The sequence below is a fragment of the Dermacentor albipictus genome, chromosome 1, assembly GCF_038994185.2.
Source record: "Dermacentor albipictus isolate Rhodes 1998 colony chromosome 1, USDA_Dalb.pri_finalv2, whole genome shotgun sequence".
NCBI classification, from domain to species: domain Eukaryota; kingdom Metazoa; phylum Arthropoda; class Arachnida; order Ixodida; family Ixodidae; genus Dermacentor; species Dermacentor albipictus.
Window position 1 is genome coordinate 370,729,552 of NC_091821.1, and position 19,415 is coordinate 370,748,966.

At 47.1% G+C, this 19,415-nt stretch overlaps 1 protein-coding gene across 3 annotated transcripts in view; it reads right to left on the reverse strand.

Annotated features, from left to right (window-relative positions):
* LOC135904120 (uncharacterized) overlaps positions 1 to 19,415 on the reverse strand; it is a 266,311-nt gene that overhangs the window by 107,234 nt on the left and 139,662 nt on the right. The window contains exon 4 of one of the 3 annotated variants that reach the window (XM_070536126.1): positions 1,692 to 1,817. The exons of the other annotated variants lie outside the window; for them this stretch is intronic. Within the exon in view, the coding sequence (XP_070392227.1) occupies positions 1,795 to 1,817 (23 nt within the window). The 3' untranslated portion in view covers positions 1,692 to 1,794. Of the gene's footprint in view, positions 1 to 1,691; positions 1,818 to 19,415 lie in introns of those variants that run through there. 3 annotated transcript variants of the gene reach the window in all.

Consider the following 19,415-nt stretch of genomic DNA (forward strand, 5'->3'; position numbering starts at 1 on the left):
ATTGCAAAGCGTAAGCAAAAATTAAGAAATAAGTAACTAATAATAACACAAGTTTCAAAGCCCGCACGGTCTTTCCAATGTCCAGTTGAAGAAAATACTGTTGTCACTCCGATATATATGACATATGATGACACGAGCTTTCGCCGATACCATTCTTTCTGACCAAGGTACTCCGACTTTTTTGTCTTTATTGATATGCCAACGTTGCTAAGCAAGTGCGTTACAAGGACGTTTATGATAATTTGCGCTGGCAGTCTCTTTCCCATTGCATGTTCAACGTACGAATGTCCTTCCGGCTGGCATTATGATGCTTACGCTGGGACAGAAGTAAAGGGGCTTTAGCCAAGTGCAACATACTCCCTCCCCAACAGCGGCTCTTATCACGAGTATGGGCTGCTTGTAACCACTTTCGCCGGCTTTCGTATCTGTCATATGCAGCAAGGATTGACGTCGTGGCTGAGACGGCGTATCTCGAGGACCTTCTTCGTCCGGGCTCTCCATTTATGTGGTTCTCGCAAGCGCACTGGCTTTCATATTCTGGTGCATATCATTTGATGCATCATGTCTTCATTTCAGCGTCTGCAGAGTTCCGAAGAGATCTTACGCCCAGTTCATTAAGCATTGAAATTTTTTACGTAGATTACTTTTATACGATTTATTATTTAGTGTTTCATTTGTCTTCGCTACTTCGGCATTCTCATTTCCTTTTCTTTCTAACCACGTGCTTATTACTGTTGGTACTGAGATAACCGTCTCTTCCGTATCTTTTATTTGCCAGACTCCCATCCCTTACGGTAGTGTGAAATTCCATGAAAATATAGAATAACTGCCTTCTTTGCATTATCATGATTTTGTACTTCATTGAGCTGTGTCCGTGCGCGACCAGCTGTTTTTACTTTCTGAAGTGCGCATTCCGCGACACAAACCTGCAAGCATGTGGCATATCCAGGTGTGCTGAGGTGGTATACCGGTGACCGAAACCTTTCTTCTGCCTTGTGGACACATAGGAATCCTTCAAGGCATCTTTAAGGCAAGGGAAATCAATACTTCTCTTACACTATCCAACAACACTATTACACTACACTATACACTATAGAACACTATACAGTACTATTCAAGATCATCTAGGCGTGCCCTGTCGCAACTGTGGGTGCAAAGCTGTCTTCGATAAAAGCAAGATTGTATCTATAGGAGCAAATCAAGCCTTACTAGAGAAATTATCGAGGCTGCCGTAATTTCACGTACGGGAAGTAACTGTGTCAGTTGTCCATCGACAGCATTGTGTGAAAAAGAGCTGACCTACCTAAATTCAAATGCCAGGACGCGATAGCGTTAGGAGCAGGTTCTGTGCACATGATCTTCTGTTTTTTTTTTTTTTTGCCACGCGTTCATTATAAGACTAGCTGCGCACCGGCAAAATAAACATTTTTGTTGAAAGTCAGCGCTGCGTTTGTGTACTTTGTGTGCCTCCTCTGTTTACGTCGGTTCCCGCGCAGTGGCTTCTACATCGTGCAACGACGGACCGTATACGGACCGTCGTCGGATGTACAGACCATCCATATACATCCGCACGCAAGTCATACACCTCATACTGTTTCTTTTGCAGAGACAAGGACAAAACGCAAACGACACCAGTTTCCATGTTTATAACTCACAAGACTTCTCTGTCAGCGATTGTCCATCGTCGAAGCGATGTAGCTCAGTCGGCGATATCGTCCGTATTGTCGTTATCTCCATGCCGATATCTCCGTACCGTTGACCTCCTTTCAGCATTGGCGGGCTTTGGAACGCTGTTCACTGTAGAAACATTCTTGTACCTAAGAGAGAGAGAGAGAGAGACAGAGAATAGCTAGGGAAAGGCAAGGAGGTTAACCAGAGGGGAGGATACGGTTTGCTACCCTACGCTGGACAGAGAAGGGAGGGGGAGGTAAAGTGATAACAAAGTAGAGATAAAGAGTCTTTAGTGACAGGTCAACTTCCCTTCGATTGGAAGATTGGTGAAATAGCGCCTGTGTTTAAAGATGGTGATAAACATACTCCCGAAAGCTACCGTTCAATTTCCTTAACTTGCATCTGCTGCAAACTTCTTGAACACATAATCACTTCTCATGTTTACCAACACTTAGAATCTAACAATTTCTTTTTTAACAACCAACACGGATTCAGGAAAGGTTTCTCTTGCAAAACCCAGCTACCAGAAGTTCAAAACTACATTGCAACATGAACAGTAACCTCCAGACTGACTGTATTTTTCTTGATTTTTCAAAAGCCTTTCATAGTGTCGCCCATTGCCGCCTGATTTCTAAATTATCTGCCCTTCGATTAGACTGGATAACCTTATCTTGGCTCCGTAACTTCCCTTCACTCCACCAGCAGTTCACGGTAATTAACAATTTCCAATCCTCCCTTTCTCACGTAACTTCGGGCGTACCGCAAGGGTGATTCCTCGGCCCCTGTTGTTTTAATCTATATAAACGACTTTCCAGAAAACATTTTTTTCTGCATACGAATATTCGCTGACGATTGCATCATATATCGTCCAATAACCTATGTCGACGACCACTGAACACTGCAAAACGACCTTTACCGCATTAATAACTGGTCGAAAAAATGGCTCATGTCGCTAAATACAGAAAACTGCAAAATAATCTCCTTCACACGCAAGCGAAAAAAATTCTAGCTACTGCTACAACACCAACGATTACCAACTGTCACAGGCATCATCTTATAAATATCTTGGTATTCATTTCACACCCAGCCTCTCCTTTTCTCACCATATTACCACCATATATGCGCAAAAGCTTCAAGATATTTAGGATATTTACGTCAAAATTTACATAACTGTCCCACTCACGTTCGCAACTAGCTTAGCAGACCTCCGTTCACCCACGGCTTGAATTCGCCGCATCTATCTGGTCCTCCTACCACAATAATTTAATTAACAAGCTTGAAGCAGTTCAGAATAGGGCCGCCCGTTTCATTTCACGCAATTATGGGAACCATAACGGAAATTTGTTTAGTTTGCAAAGTGACAAGGAGTAGCCGGTGTCACCATAAAGACGCCAACCTCTCCTAACATTCACTTCAATAATTAAAAAAAAACACAACCGCATAACGCAAATTAAGCTCAATCTTTCACTTCAACCCCTTAGTGCTCGTCGCGACATTGCCCTTTTATGCCTTTTTCACAAATACGCATACAGCAACAGACTGTTCCCACTTCAACTTGATGCTCCTTCCATTACATGCCGTCGGTTGCATAACCACTTAAGTTTCACGCGATTATATGGGTCAACTCACGCCTTCAACTCATCTGTTCTTCCTCGCGCCATACGTTTGTGGAATGGTCTTCCAGGCAACATCCATTTGAACCAGACCACGATAGTTTCCGTCAACTTCTGCACTCTTTCTTTTCGCAATAAAAACTTACCACTAGTTTTCCAATTTTGTTTTACTTCTTGTGCCATGTCCTGTATCCCACCCATGTATTTATTTATTTGTTATTTTTACCGCTTTAAGACCAAACACATCCGTCATTATTTTGTACCACTGCACGTGTTTTTCTGTTTTTGTTTTTTCAGTATCCCACTTCGTGCCCGACTGAATTTTTTACATTTAAAAATATTTCTACTGCGCACGCGATTAGTTCCTGCGTTTTGTATCATGCCCTACCGTTGTGCGTCTTTGAAACACTGTCAAGTGTTTCTGCGCCTAGAATCCGCATATTTGGCTGTCTATCTTTGGTTGTAGTTTCTATCTTTTTACTGTCGTCATTGTGATTGGTATACATTATAGTTCTTGTGTGCAGTTTTGCCATAAGTATATTGCCAGCCAATATTTTTTCTTTCGTGTTATCATCTTTCCTGCCCAACCTTGTATTGCCGTCATACCACTTTTTCATCAACTCCTCCATTTCTTTGTGTTAAATTGCAAATTTGAGCGGTATGTTTGTATTCTGTCGAGTTACTTTGTACTTTTATTAACCCCGTTACTCAATGCCCTGTCAAGGGGCCTGTAAGGTATTCTCAATAATTAAATAAATAAATAAACAATAAATAAATAAATAAATAAATAAATAAATAAATAAATAAATAAATAAATAAATAAATAAAAGAAAGGAGCATAGACATACAATCACAGTCAGTCACAGTCGCCGCATACTGTCACCGCACAGCACAGTAGCACTTGCAGCACTATGAACCATCTGTTCATGCTACAGCCGCTTGTTCAATTCGGTTGCCTTGAAAAACTGCAACAGCGCCCTCGTCGCCCTCTGCTGCGATGGCTTGTGATGGCGGCATTTTAAAGTCAGTTCCTCTGTTAGAGGTCTTCGGTCAAAACGCGCTATCGCGATTGTGAGCGATCGTCTCTGTAAATTATAGCGAGGACAGTCACAAAGAAGGAGTTGAAGAGTCTCCTCGTTACCACAGTCATCACAAGAGGCGTCGTCGGCTCATCCGATTCGGAAAGCAAAAGACTTGGTGAACGCCACCCCTAGCCATATTCGACAAAGAAGGGGAGCTTCGCGACGGCAGAGTCCAGCTGGAATGCAAAGGTGTATAGAGAGGAATCTATAGGTTGTGCAGCCGGTTGTTGTGAAAACTTCCTGCGTTCCATGAGGAGAACGTGACATCACAGCTTTCTAGCGGCATCTGTCCTTGATAATGGTATCGGCTCCTCTTCGTCGCCTTGAAGCGCCAACCGAGCAGCGTTATCGGTGTGTTTTTTCCCTATGACGCCGCAGTGACTTGGAAGCCACTGAAATGTCACGTGGTGTCCTTTCTCAGTCAAGTTATGGATTAGTTCTCCAATCTCGAATACCTACGTAATAGAAATTTTGCGAATACGGGCCCGCTTTTCCAAATTCGCAGGTACAATCACGAGCTAGAACTTTTCTTCCTTTTTTCTTCAGCCTTTCATCCTTCATTTCTTCCACCTTCTTTTTCTTTCTTCTTCGCTTCTTCTTCTTTTTTTTTTCGCAAGGTAGCGAATCGAAATTTTCGTCGTTAAACCTGGCCTCCCTCGCTCCTCTTCCTCTTCTGTCTTGCCCGCACATATCTTTACAAGTGTCGATACTGTTTATCCGCACACAATTTTCTCACTATTACGTGCGCCGCATGCTGTGTCGACTATAGTGCAGCGCGATGTGTGACGCCTGCGCTGAACGCCGTAACGAAACTGCTTGCGCAATTACCGAGGATTAAATGCGGTGACACTGCAGGCAAAAGAAGATTGCGGGGAGCGGGCGCAGCAACAACAGGAAAAGGATTCTGGGGTTTTATTGCAACGACAAGCGATCGAACATGTTAATGGATTAGGCTGGAACCGATAGAAATCGGTGTTAGTCGCCGCTGTAGCACCTGCTTGTCCTTGAATGGGCCCTGATCAGCCTACGAAGGTAATTGCAGTCGAGCGCCTGCGTTTACTGCGCGGTTTCTCTTCTCTCTTTATTCCTTCGTCCAGGAAGGCGGTATTTTACCCGTTGTTCCTATATAGTATCGCACTCACGAATCAGTTCTTGATACACGCTACACGTCGTTAAAGAAAAGAGGCTCAATGAAGGACTATAGCGGATGTATTTGCTTAAATATCGAAACATAACACCGCGAGGACAAATTGATTGCAACGGGCAGCCAGACTAATAGGAGCGCGAGAGACGCCGGGTGTGTACATATCTCTGCGCATAAATCATCCTCGATAACGACACGCCTCAGCACACTGCATGGTCGCTGTTTGGCATTAAACTTCGAGCAGCGGATTCGTTGCAGCATAAATCGTAGCTCATGTAAATGTACAGCCCCCCCCCCCAACCCCCCCCTCCCCTTCATAGAGGTTAGTGGCAGATACCCACTCTGGAGTATCGGCCAAGAGCCGGGCAGTTCCACATAACGATAAAAAAGAATTACAACTTAGCTGTAAATAAAATAGGTGACTAGGTATATGGGAAGTAATAGGTAGATTTTAGGTTATGAATTTAATAGAATGTAGGAACAAATGAAAATAAGAATACAGCTAATATAATGGATATTGTAGAATTGTAAAACCTGAGTGTGACCAAGCTAGTTTTCGTTGTCGTTATCTTCTCTAATTATGCTCTAAATGCGCGCGTTAACATAGAGCGAATATACCACGTAGCTGACTGAAACATCAGCGTAGTCCATGCGTAGCGCAAGAGGGAACAAAAAGGAAAAAGACTACAACGGCGAAAGAGAGAGTGCAGGCAGGAGTGCGCGAGAAACACGAAGACTGACACGATTCACTCGTCAGGTATATACGAGCGAACAAGTGCGGCGTCCCTCGAAGCCTCGCCGCAAGAACTCCCCCGCTGACAGGATAACTAGCACGAAGATAAAAAGATAAAAAAAGAAGGCAGAGAGGGGCCAGTATGTACACCTTCGCGAATGAAGCGGCATACAGCGCAGCTTGATTTCCTTGATCGCGATCACTTTGCACCTGCGAAAGCCGGGAGCCAATTCGGCGCCAAGGGAGGACGAATCCTGTTTTATTCAGCGCTGCTGCCGTCTTCAAATACTGCCATTCGAGATGAAACTCGCTCGACAAACCAGTCTGGCGACCCAGCATTATGTGCAATTTGCTTTCAGGATTCGCAATTTGAGCTCGCGCGCGCGACTCACCAGCGAGGCTTGTATAGGCCTCGTCAGCCTCTCTCTCTGTCTCTCTCTCCCTCTCTCTGCACACATGTCGTTTCGTGTGCGCTGTGCGGGTGTGTGACGTGAACGCCATGTTACGTTTAAATGAAAACAGAAGTAGACACGAAGTATAGAGCACATCGGCGCAGTAGAACAGAGAAAAAGAGGCGAGTGAGAAAACGGGGAGGAAAAGAGAACGAGCCTTCGATTTGAGGTATTTGGGTGCCAACCCTCAAATTACCTGGATTTGGAAGACCCGCATAGGTGGATTTGTCCCCTTGGCAAAGCAGCTGCGCTTTTGAAATACGAGAGGAGAGGGCACCCGTCGCTGATTCATATTTAACGATGCGATTCTCCCCGAGCGGCGATGATTTACGGCGTTGGTGCGAATGAAACATCGCCGGGCTCTCGAACGTACACGGACATCGACAGTCGTCAGAAGTTTGCTCAAGTTGCCGTTCTCTTTGTCCCTTCTTTGGTCATTCCGCACGTTACTTTGTGGGGTCTAAATGCCACAGGCAAGTATTCGTAGTCACGTGAATTGAGTTCTCCACGACGGCACATTAACTTCGCAGGGAACCATCTAGACATATGTTCTAATTACACATGTATTCTCTTGCTTCGCGTGTTAAGGTACACATCTGTTAACTTCAGCGCCTTAGCATCAGTGCTTATACATGTATTCTCTTGCTTCCCGAGTTAAGGTACATGTGTTAAGTTCAGCGCCTTGAAGGGACCCTAAACCACTTTTTACGGAAGTCGAGAAATGCATTTGAAGTTAAAATAGACTATTTGAGAAATACTTACGCGTAATGCGAAGACGTGGTATCGTTCTCCACATGTGGCACGTTGTTTTTTCATCCCCTTTCATTGCCATGAATCTATCATTTCTTTGATTCAATAAGTAAGTACAAGTTGCCCTATGCTTTCCTCGGTGTCTTTGTTTGTTGGCTTCACATGATATGGTTAATAAAAATCGGGCCCCTCGGTTAACCCCCTTTCTTCTCGTTTTTTTCCGCAGATATCACTTCGATGTGTTCCCGGCAGAAGCAGAGTTATTGGCAATCAAACATCCCCTGCGCGGTGCTTCCGTTCTTTCTTCAATAAGTTGCACTGCGAAGGCTACGGCGGGGCGGGGCCTACTCAACGTCACGGTGACGCGCAGTTCGGATTCGATTTTGGATGTTCACGTTGACGCCACTACACGCGATTTCGGGACACGACGCGCCGCACGCGGTTGTCCTCAGCGAGCCGCACTGCCAGCGGACTCGTCGCGGCAACCGCGGCGGCCGCGGTTCTACGCTACGCAGCAGATCGCAGCTACATGCAATTGTAGTGCGTATATGCGTTTCCCTTGCTTTGTACACGACGGGACTTGAGTGTGCGCTCGCGCTCATATGGCCCAGTCTGGCCGTGCTACGTTGTGCTTTGTTGTGAACCGGTTTGACCGACGACTACTTGGCATATGGCAACTTGCGCTTATTGAAGCTCATTACGAAGCGAAGTCTGCGAAGACGTCAAACCAGGAGCGGCCAGGCGTGAGCATGCTGTGTCGAGCTTGCGTGTGGTCTGATCTTAAGTTTTGCCTGGTTCGAGGCTAGGTGAGTGCTCAAAACTCGTCGACGTTAGCGAGACCCGAGGGCCACGACACCGATAAGCACGACGCGAGCGCGAGCGAATGCGTCTGAGCGTGAATAGACGATAGTCGGCTTCTTCCGGATGTACGCAATAATTACCGAAAATCAAAAGATTTTCGCTTACACGAGCCTGCTTACTAAAGTGCGTCAATAATGATACACAGTAACAGTAGGAACAAGCACACTGACCGTAACACCCTTCTTAATGGATGTAAGCTATTGGCCAATAGCAGCCCACTGCAGTCGCGTATGGGAATCTGCTATATTGCTAAATAAAGCGTCCACAAAATAGTGAGGAGCAGGCTTCTGTTGAAAAGAGACCGTTTGAGAAAAATGTGACTTCGCGCTCCGTTTGCGCCCTCCACGCGCCGCGCACGACTGCAAGATTTCGCTGAGATGTTCACAGCAACGAGCGCTATCCCTGCATTGTGTTCTTTCACCACGCCCGAGGAGTGGTTCAGAATGCCTTTAACATCACAGCTTAACTATGCTGTTAACTTCTGGACCGGAAGGGGACATTTCAGTTTTCTTTCGCTGGGCTAGACACACACAGTTGGCATGATCTAATCATAGCCATAATCGCGTTACCGCAAGAGTCACTGCAGCGCGTTTCCCTCTGCCTTATGTCAGCTGACTTCCTGAGCCTCGCAGCTTCCACCCGTTGCTTTGCCCTAACAGAAGGTAGTTGGGCGTCCGGAGGACCACGGACTATCGCGCTCATCATGAATGAGCTACAACACGAAAGCGCGTGGCGAAACGGTCGTGCGCTGTATATATATATATATATATATATATATATATATATATATATATATATATATATATATATATATATATATATATATATATATATATATATATATATATGTAAAGCTCAGTGATCGCTCAGTATACGTACTATAAGGGCACAACGGCTCCGGGATATCAACACCAGGTGGGTCCTGAACAGGAACAGGTCCCTGTGCGGCTCAGAGCTAGCATCCACGCGAAGCAGGGTTTTGCAGCTAGAAGCTTCCTGCCTGCTACCTGGCCCGTCCCAAGTGTCATCTCAGCGCTATCCTCATCACAACCGAGCAAGGCGAGCAGGGATGTACGTTGGCGCCTCCTGTAGGAAGATCGGCGAACTCTTACGCTACGTTTTCTTGACATGTTTGTAAGTTGCTGCACAATTAGCTGTACTTGGCCATCTAACAGAGATAGAGACAGGGGAAAGGGGAAAGGCAGGGAGGTTAACCAGAGGGGAAGATCGGGTTTGCTACCCTACGCTGCGGAAAGAGGGGAGGGGGAGGTAAAGTGACAACAAAGTAGAGATAAAGAAAGAAAGACGCTTAGACACACAATCACAGTCGGTCACTGTCGCCGCATACTGTCACCGCACAACACAGTAACACTTACAGCTACTATAAACATCTGTTCAGGCTACAGACGCTTGTCCAATTCTGTCCAAAAACTGCAACAGTGCCCTCGTCGCCCTCTGCTGCGATGGCTTGTGATGAGGGCATTTTAAAATAAATTTCTCTGTGGGAGGTCTTCGGTCAAAGCGCGCTATCGCGATTGCGAGCGATCGTCTGTGTGAATTATAGCGCGGACAGTCACAGAGAAGGTGCTGAAGAGTCTCTTCGTCACCACAGTCATCACACGAGCCGTTGTCGGCCCATCCGATTCGGAAAAGGAAAGACTTACTCTGTGAATTTCGTATGTTGCATCGTATATGGTGGAAAATTGACAAATTGACAGCTGTCTCTGTCATCATTACGTGGTGCCGATGAACATGCTGCTTTTTAAGTGGAAGGCAAGTGGTCATACCTTCGTGGGAAGTACGTCTGTGCAATGTGAATGGAATACTTCAGAGTGATTCGCATCTGTCTCGACATGCATGTGGGCACTTAATGTACTAATACTGAAGACCCGTTCCAGTTAGAGACATATCGCCGCTCGGCGATGAAGTTCTTTCGCTAAAGGGTATATTCACGGTCGACATGGCGTAGTAAGCGAATACGACTAGTTATTACGAAAAAATATTCTGCGAAGATGATGAGCAGCTCTAAGGGCATGAAAGGGGTTAAGACATAGTACTCCCAGTTCCTCTGTATCTCGTGTTAAAAAGTTCAAGCAAATTCTTGAATGCGTGGATGGTGTAATCAGAAGAATTGTTCAGCGTGACCATCGCTTATTAATAGACTCTCGCCTTACGAAGTGGAAGCTGCAACGCTGCATGGTACGCCATGACAACTTGGAAATTATAGGCGCTTAAACTTCAGGCTTTTGTCCCACACATTATATTCTATCTTCCTGAAGACACTGCGATCAAGCATGGCCGTGCAGAAGAACCATCATAGCAGCTTTATGCTTTAAGGGCGATGCTTTGAAAGTGATAGCAAGGTTTAGCGTGACGCTGAGGCTCCTCAGAAGTGTTCTAAGAATACGCGGGGGCGTTATATTGGCATGACGTAGCACGCGAGGAAACCTCTGCTGTGCAGCCGGAACAGCGCCCCGGCAGCTGCCAGGCGTCTCACGACGCTGGCGTGTTAAGTAGCGCCGCCACTGCGTCCTAGGCGTCGCAACTCAATGGCGTAAAATATGAGTGAGAATAATAACCGTCACTGTCTGTAGCTTGAAGTGTACTGTCCATTCCGATCAGATCAGCGTATGATCATTCACATAGCTGTACCGCAGGAATAGTATATCCATTTAGGATGCTGCTCTGGCTCTGCTGCAGAGCTGAGTGACCGGAGCGTGAGCGCGCGTCCACTTGGCTTCGTCGTTTTTGCAGGCAAACACACTGGGCGTCACTCTTGTCTCTGGAGTGCTTCTATTCTCCACGCGCGAGCTGCGCTTGCACCGTCGATGCTGGGACAAGGCGGCGGTGGCACGAGCGCACTTCAAGTGTCCATATAGCTCCTATCGCCACAACATACAAAACTTAAGCTAGTATTAATCCAAAAAGCTCTTGCGACATATTCCAGCCTCTCCTATTGCTGGGTCAGAGAGATAGAGAGAGTGAGAGAGAGAGAAGAGAGAGAGAGAAACGATTAAGGATAAGAGCGTGAAACGTTTTCCTCATGATATGTCCTGATGCGCCGGACATACATCATAAGCGAAGGCGGCTGGCCTATGAAATACGGGCCACGTATTATAGGATGCAGATGACTAAAGTTTTCACGCAACGGATTTCTCATTTTATTAAAAGAAATAAAACTTACGGTTCACTGCACTAGGATTGAATGTACTGAAAGTGCGGACAAGATTCGGTCATGGGATACTTGATATATACAAAGCAATGGCAAACAATATTCGGGGCGAAATGCTTTTAGCATGAATGTGTTCATCACTCTTCACGATACGCGCAACGAATAGAAGCGACATCGTATGCTCAAAGCGCTAGGAAGGCCAACTTGTACAAAAATTACCGCATGAATGTACGGAAATTGTCTTAATTGATAAAAATGCTGATGAAGCTAATTTTTTTTAGGACCCGTTGTTTATTTGGTCATCGCTGTTGTGTAACCGTATGTGTTCCACCATTTGCCCAATTTGACCATTGGTCGCCAGGTTGCTGCTGAGAACCGCTTTTATAATCCACATTTACAATTCATACCGGCGCTTAAAACGGCTTCGGTCCCCGAAATTTTATTTGGTATTCAAGTTCCTAATTTTGAAACATGAGGATAAGAAATCCTAACAAATAATTTACTTTGGTCTAGCATGCTGCTGAGATTTGAAATGCAAGTTTCCCTGATTAACCACATTACAGAGATCGAAGCTTTGTAGCCTCGTAGACGGAAAATGCAGACGCATATCTGGCGCATATACTCCCGCGGGCGACTGGCAAATTTCTATCAAGAACTTGAGCGCGAACCGTTTGTTTGCATCGCGATTTATCCTTGTACTTCACACCATTCAACGTTTGCGAGACGCGCTGCTCAATAACTTATTCTGACTAGTTCTATAAACGGTGAAGGCGTGCTCTATCGCCAGTATGCCTCTCGAGTCCGAAAGTAGTTCAGGTGGCTAAACTATAACGTTCTTCTGTGACGGCCCATTTATCGTCCGGTGCCGAAAATAAGCTATGCCCGAATTATTCCGAATGCTCCAAATACGCGTCGTTTTATCTCGCATCAATCCGCCGTGGGGACGGGATTTCGAGGAGGAAGAGGCACCGAAAACAAGGAAGAAGGGAGGCGATCACCGAAGAGTCCGCAAAGCGTCGCACGTCCGCATTCGCGACGCCACGCACAGCGCCGCACGCGATCCTGACGACCGAACGACGGAGATCCCACCTTTCAGGTCATCAGAGCTTCGAGCGGCCATCGAAATACAATAAGGGCGCGAGCGCCCAGCGTTGGGTAAGGGAGGGCAGGCATCGGGGAAGGCCCGAGCAGAGAAAGGGGGGCGTTCGCGGGAGTATATACACGCGGAAGGGTGTAGCATATGCGCCCGCGGGACGCCGCTCTCTCTTGGGTGCGCGAAAGGGCGACGGTGGGCGGCTATCTCTCGGCGGCGGCGGCACCGAGCAACATCGATGCTGGTAGTGGCGGCGAAGAACAAAGGCGCCATTAGGGCGTTAAGGCGGCATTGTCTGATCCTCCCGCGAGTCGCGCGCGCGCGCGCCGCGGATATCTGATCGGCCAAGCCATGCCGAGCTGTTCGGCACGGCCGCTGGACGGAGGGAGGGGAGCGGGCCGGCATGAAACGAGACGAAGCCGCCGAGACGCTGCGGGTGAGAAAAAGAATTAATCGTTTCGCGTGAGACACGATTCTTCAAACCGCAGTCCGAGGAGGATAGCGCTACACCCGATGCTCGCTGCCGCTGGTCATGGGCTATGTGTCGCGCGCACGAAGGAAAAAAATAAAAGGAAGAATGCTTTTCGAAAGCTTCATAGTTTCTGTTTTGCGCGCGTTACCACTTTTCCTTTTTTTTCATTTCCTTGTTGAGAGGTATTTGTGGCCGATATATCTGCTTGAGTGTTCGCAGATCATGTTGCCACGAGTATACGCGCAGGGGAGATCGATGGATAAGGGTAATGTACGGGTTTTCTTTGTCTTTTCTGCAATAGCACGATTCAGCGTTCTCCGAGTTTCGTGACAAAAGAAGTTGAGTTTTTCAATCACGCGGCCACGTTTTGGACGTCATAGGCATGAATTATGCTTGCAGGCATCATTATGACGATGCCTCCTTGCTGAGAATATGTCCGTCGACGCACTATGGCACGAGCTTACGAACTATAGTCTGTTGTCCATGGACCATCAGGCACCGTCCTTGCAGGCACTGAGGAAAGGGCTCTCAATTTTGTGCGAAGATCTTGGTGCAAACGGTCGAACTGCCCCGGGGTGGTGAATGCAACGAGTGATAACACGTAAGTTCGTAGATACTATACAGAAAGAAAGACTGCACAGATATATGAAGCTAAATTATTGTGCATAGAAGTGGCTACGCCAACCGTCAAGACGCGTACAAAAAAGAGTTGCAGTGCTCAGGTAGCACGCGCCTATACCGTGCCTTTTTCTCTACCGGGAGAATAAGTGTTGTGCCAACTATCAGGGAGAGACATTCAAATAAAGATGTTAAATGGCACTGAACCGTATGGGTTTAATCTGCAGCTTCGTGTTACACAATTCAGGTGGATGACAATTTTTCAATTTCATGCACTTTCCTCCACTTTGCGGGCGTCCGCAGAAATGATTTGCCATATTCAATTATTCGTATACAGGAAACTTCGTGAAAGCAGGAAGCTGCTTTGCCAATCCCGTCTATACCGCTCAAGGACATTCACAATCGTACGTCTTCCCGGAAATACCCGCCGTGGTTGCTCAGTGGCTATGGTGTTGGGCTGCTGAGCGCGAGGTCGCGGGATCGAATCCCGGCCACGGCGGCCGCATTTCGATGGGGGCGAAATGCGAAAACACCCGTGTACTTAGATTTAGGTGCACGTTAAAGAACCCCAGGTGGTCAAAATTTCCGGAGTCCTCCACTACGGCGTGCCTCATAATCAGAAAGTGGTTTTGGCACGTAAAACCCCAAATATTATTATTAGTCTTCCCGGAAGAAAGAACCTTTCATTTTGCCCCGCTACGCGCGGAACATCCTTGCTGCAAATAATTTTTCCAGTAATTGCTACGAAAAACAGCTGACAACTGCACGAAACCACCACATTCAGACTGCTCACTGCGGGCTATACGGAAGTGAGTTATTCGCTGAATTAGGCAAGCATCGAAACTCTGACTGGATGCGTTTCGTCGCTCCCCTGCATGTCATTACTAAAATGAGTGAATGAATGAATAAAAAAAGCTGTCATTTCAACGCTTTCGTTCGTGGGCGTTCTGCCGGCGGTTGTGTACAGCAGAAGGTAGATTGTTATTGCAGCTCTAAACACATATTGATAGCTCGGAAGTTTTGTGTATAAACCGAATTTTGTATACACGCGGCACGTGTCCCCGCCCCTCAAAATTTCCGTGGACCTTGGCATTCTCCCTTTACACAAAAATAAATTACATATTCGACTTAACAGTTAGAACTGAAAATGAAATGGGCATCATAGTCAGCGACAGTAACATGTAGGTGCTCCGCTGAGTATACGTATACAGTGCGATCATCTTTAAGTTTTATAGAAATTTGAAGAATCGCTTGTAACTGATAGTATAATTCTGGTCCCAGAGCTAGATTATTTGAAGAGGCGGACATTACTAGAAGAAGAAATCGAAATATGTTCAACTAATTAAAAAGAATTCCCAAAATTACCTTCTTAGTTAATTGTTTTACGGCATATAGTGCAATTTACACATTTTAGCTGGCGAGCTTGCAAGATGTGTTCACTTCAAATGAATTTCCAGGATGACACCAGTTAGGAGATATTATTTCCCAAAGTGTTAAACGAAATACATGTTCCAATTACTTTTGTGCTTCAATGCATAAAAGAATGTTTTGACAATAAGTATGTGGAACAACAGTTCTTTTTAGCGCAAGTTTGATGACGCATGTCCCTAAAGCAGCGTCATTCTGGAAGCTCATTGCAAGTGGATACGCTTTGCAAACTCACCGGCCACAGTTTGACATAACAGTTCTGTGAAAACCCGCAAGGTGGAGAGAAGTAATTAATAAAGGGAAAATCAGACATCCACCCGTTCGTAGCAATTGCTACAAAGGAAACCCATGCGGGTTCCTCGAAAGAAAAGCCTCACAGCTGAAGAAAAATTCGTCCTGGTTCGGGACTCGCACCCGGGACCACCGCCTTTCCAGTCGATTCGCCCTGCCATCTGCTAGCCGCCTGGTTAGCTCACATGGTAGGGCGGCTGCCCCGGAGAGGCTTTTCTTTCGGGGAACCCGTATGGGTTTCCTTCGTAGCAACTGCTACGAACGAGTGGATGTCTGATTTTCCCTTTATTAATCACCGGCTACAATTCGTAAATTACAATAAGCTTGCCGTAAAGTAAATAATTAAAAAGTTAACTAGCACATTTTTTGTTAGTTAGTTGAATATGTGTTTCGGTTTCTCGTGAAAGTAAAGTCCATCTCTCTGAATAATCCATCTCAAGCACTAGAATTATGTTATCTGCCACAGGCAATTAAAAAAATCAAATAAAACTTAAACGTGATCACCCTATGTGTAATTATGATACGAGCGGGAAAGCAGGCAAATTCGACGACTAGAAGACACATAATTTCACTAATACGCTTCCTTTCCGTAGCAGCCGTAATATGGAAGCACCGCAAACGTAGCATACTTAGCATAAAACCACGACGTGCGAAAACACTCGCCTGCCACTCCTCTATTCCCTCCCCCCTATCGCCTCCGAAAAAAACAAACGCTCGATGCGCCAATGACGAAGAAGAAAAAAGCCTTCCCGTTGGCCTTGACATTTCATGTCCGAGCAGCTTTTGATAGCTGACCGCTCTTTACGTAATGATGTAGTGAACGCCTTGGTTTTGTTCAACGCAATTGCCTCGTCACCACTCGGGTCATCTCCGCTGGTCTACCTGGCCAAGCGCCAGGCCACTGGGCTAACGAATACCATGGCACTAATGATCCCATGCAACAGTGCTCGCAGCTTTCGTAGTACTGGCTCCTATTCTAATCCTGTGACGGGTTTTTCATCCAGCACATCAAAAGCACCTGTCAGTTGATACAATTGATATTTCGTGTTTATCAAAGCATCTAGAAGAATAAAAATGCCGACAAATTTGCATACTTGTTGACATATATATATGCGGATCTGCATTTTGTCAGAAAGGAGAACCCTGATATAGCTGATGTGCTCTTTTTTTATTTTCAGGGCTCTGAAGTAAGGGCGTTGAAGGATATTGAAGTATGAATGCTGCTGACGTATAACAAAAGCAAGTTGAAGCTTAGATTGCAATAATATAATACTTCGAGTTTCATCTTCTTAAAGAAAGCATAGGCTTACTTCGCTGATTTACTAATCTTTCCCAGAGCGCAGCTCTCAGGCGCCCGTTCCTACGCCCGTTTCCTCGGCGTCCTCCCTCCGCGCAACCGAGGGAACGAGCACAAGGAAAGAGCGAACGCAGAGAGCAGCGGGGGAAGAAAGACAGCGATGGTGAAGAGAGCGCGAGGAGGAAAGCGGAGGAGGAGAGTATGGTGAAAGCGTAATAAGAAAAGCGTAGCGCCTCTCAAGACGGGCTCTGCGGCGACGACCGCTACGAGATGGCATAAGAGCAGAACGCCGCCGTCTGTTCATCGACGGCATGCGGCGAGCAAGTCCACCCATACCACATATGGAAACAACGCCCTGCATGAGCGGAGGTCTGTCTGCGGCGGCTGCTGTGAATCGTGCCCGCACGTCCCCCACGCGCTGCCTCTCACCATTTCCCGATTAGCGAGGCAGTCGCGCGACACTTCGCTCCATTTGCAATGTGCCGCGCAAGACAGGTTGTCCACACAAGTGAATACATGTTGGCATAAAAACATGTATAGAGCTGCGCTTAAGAGAGAGAGAAAAGGATGCATAGAAAAGCAGCAAGGTTAACCAGAGGTAGTTCCGGTTGGCTGCCCTGCACGGGGGGAAGGATTAAGTGGAATAAAAAGAGAAAGAGAGCGGAAGAGGTAGATAGAGAGAAATAGAGACGAGCACGAACAAATCGCGTGCACTACAGAGCGGTAGGGGGCGGCGTTCTTACAGTCTATCGTGAAGCCCCGCAGACCGCAGGAACCTTAATAACGCGAGGCTTTCACCGCGGATGTTCGGTGGAAGTACTAACCTAAAGCCTTGAGTTCTGATGGATGCGGCAGAGTACCAGGGAGACTGCGCGGCGTTCGTAGCTACCGTCATCGAGGCGTCGTCCGGCGCGACGAGGGCAGCGGCGAGCTTACGGGTCCGCGAGGCGTGTCAGGCGGAGGAGGTGGCCATTGCCCTGGCCATTGCCGACCCCGGGTGCCAGACGGTGTTGTGCGATTCCCGAAGTGCAGTGCGGAATTATGCAAAAGGCAAAGTGTGTGGTGAGGCTGTGCGCGTTCTGTGCTCGGCTGACCTGCAACGACAGAATCGGTGTGTTAGAATCAAGTGGTTCCCGGCGCACGCGGGCAACGATGCGTCCGAGAAGCACGATAACCACAACGAGACGGCACACGCAGTGGCGCGTGCGCTAACCAACCGCGCCGCTGCAACCGACCGTCTAACGTGGTGTAGTGCCAAGGACCGCATGACGACGTTCAACGAACTTACCGAGTTCCACCGCCTGGCTCGAAGGACTTTCCCACCCCCACACCCGGGGCTGAGCCGAGCGGAGGCGGTGCTGTTCAGACAATTGCAAACTGGTTCTTTACCCACCCCAGTATTAATGACTCATGAGTTGAGTTGAGTTGAGTTGAGTTGTTGTAGGCTACTGGTGGGATTAGCCTTGCAGTTGCTGCCGGCAATTGCTCCACCGTAGCGACACTTAAAATAATTAAATCACGTAATCCGACACAGACCTCCCAATTACAAATGTTCACTCCTCAGTTCACCATGTTGAAGCCAAATCCGTGTCCTGTAGGTAATTTAACAGAAGGCGAGAGACCTCCTTCCTACACAACCGGTTCCCGCGCGGGAAAACTATGTCCTGAAGCGAACTGTGAGGAAGTCCTGTGTTCTTGAGAGACCCGAATAACACCCTCCTTTCCGCGTTATACACAGTACAACACATTAGGTAATGTTCTATGTCACCACACACACCACACGTTGAACATAATGGTGATAACGCCAGGCCAGTCTTAAACATCCACGCAGGGGTACGAGCAGAGCCCGTGCGAATGCGTAGCAGTAAGGTTGCTTGGTTTCTTTGGAGACCCTTGATCACACATGGCTTGTGAGGTGAGCTCCACAAAGAACTGAAGTGGCACGACACCGCTTCTCTGAAGAGTCTCCCGTCTTCTTGAGGCACTTTTCTCGAAGGATTCCCAGACAGCGCTCTATGGGCGAGGCTGTCCGCCATCTCGTTGCCTATGATACCTATGTGTGATGGCACCCATTGGAATCGTATGGAGAAGCCTTTGATACTGAGATTTTGCACCGAACGTAGGGAGCTTAGAGATAAGGCATCAGTAGGGAATCCGTGCTCTAACCTTTGAAGGGCGGATTTCGAATCTGTAAGAATGACCACAGGTTGAGGCGTACAAAACCGTAGCTTTTTGAGAGCTGCCTCAATGGCAACGCTTTCGGCCGTTGTGGAGGACACGACTGCAGTGAAGCGAACGGACCAATCAAAGTTCAAAGAGGGAATGTGAAAAGCAGCTGCACTAGATCCTCTGACCTTGTCCACAGAGCCATCAGTAAAAATTTGAAGGTGACGTGCGTATTCCGTTTCAAGATGTTCCAGTACGAGCGAACGCGTTGCTGCCAAAGGAGAACTCCGCTTAGCACGAACGTGAGGAACTGCCAACGAACTATCGAGGCTCGCGCAAGACCAAGGTGGTTTCGACCTCTTAATTCGACCTCTAGCGTCAAGACCCAGGTAACCAAGAGTATTAAGGGCCAAGTACGCTCGGGACTCGGATCTCTTTCGAAGGCGCTGTAGAAGGGCTCGGCCAGCTGCCGTCTGTTTGAGGCGGCCAATTTGCATCAATAACATCGATGAGACGCTCGCACATATTATCTGTGTCTGTCCGCGATATAGCGCCCAGCGACAAGTGCTGTG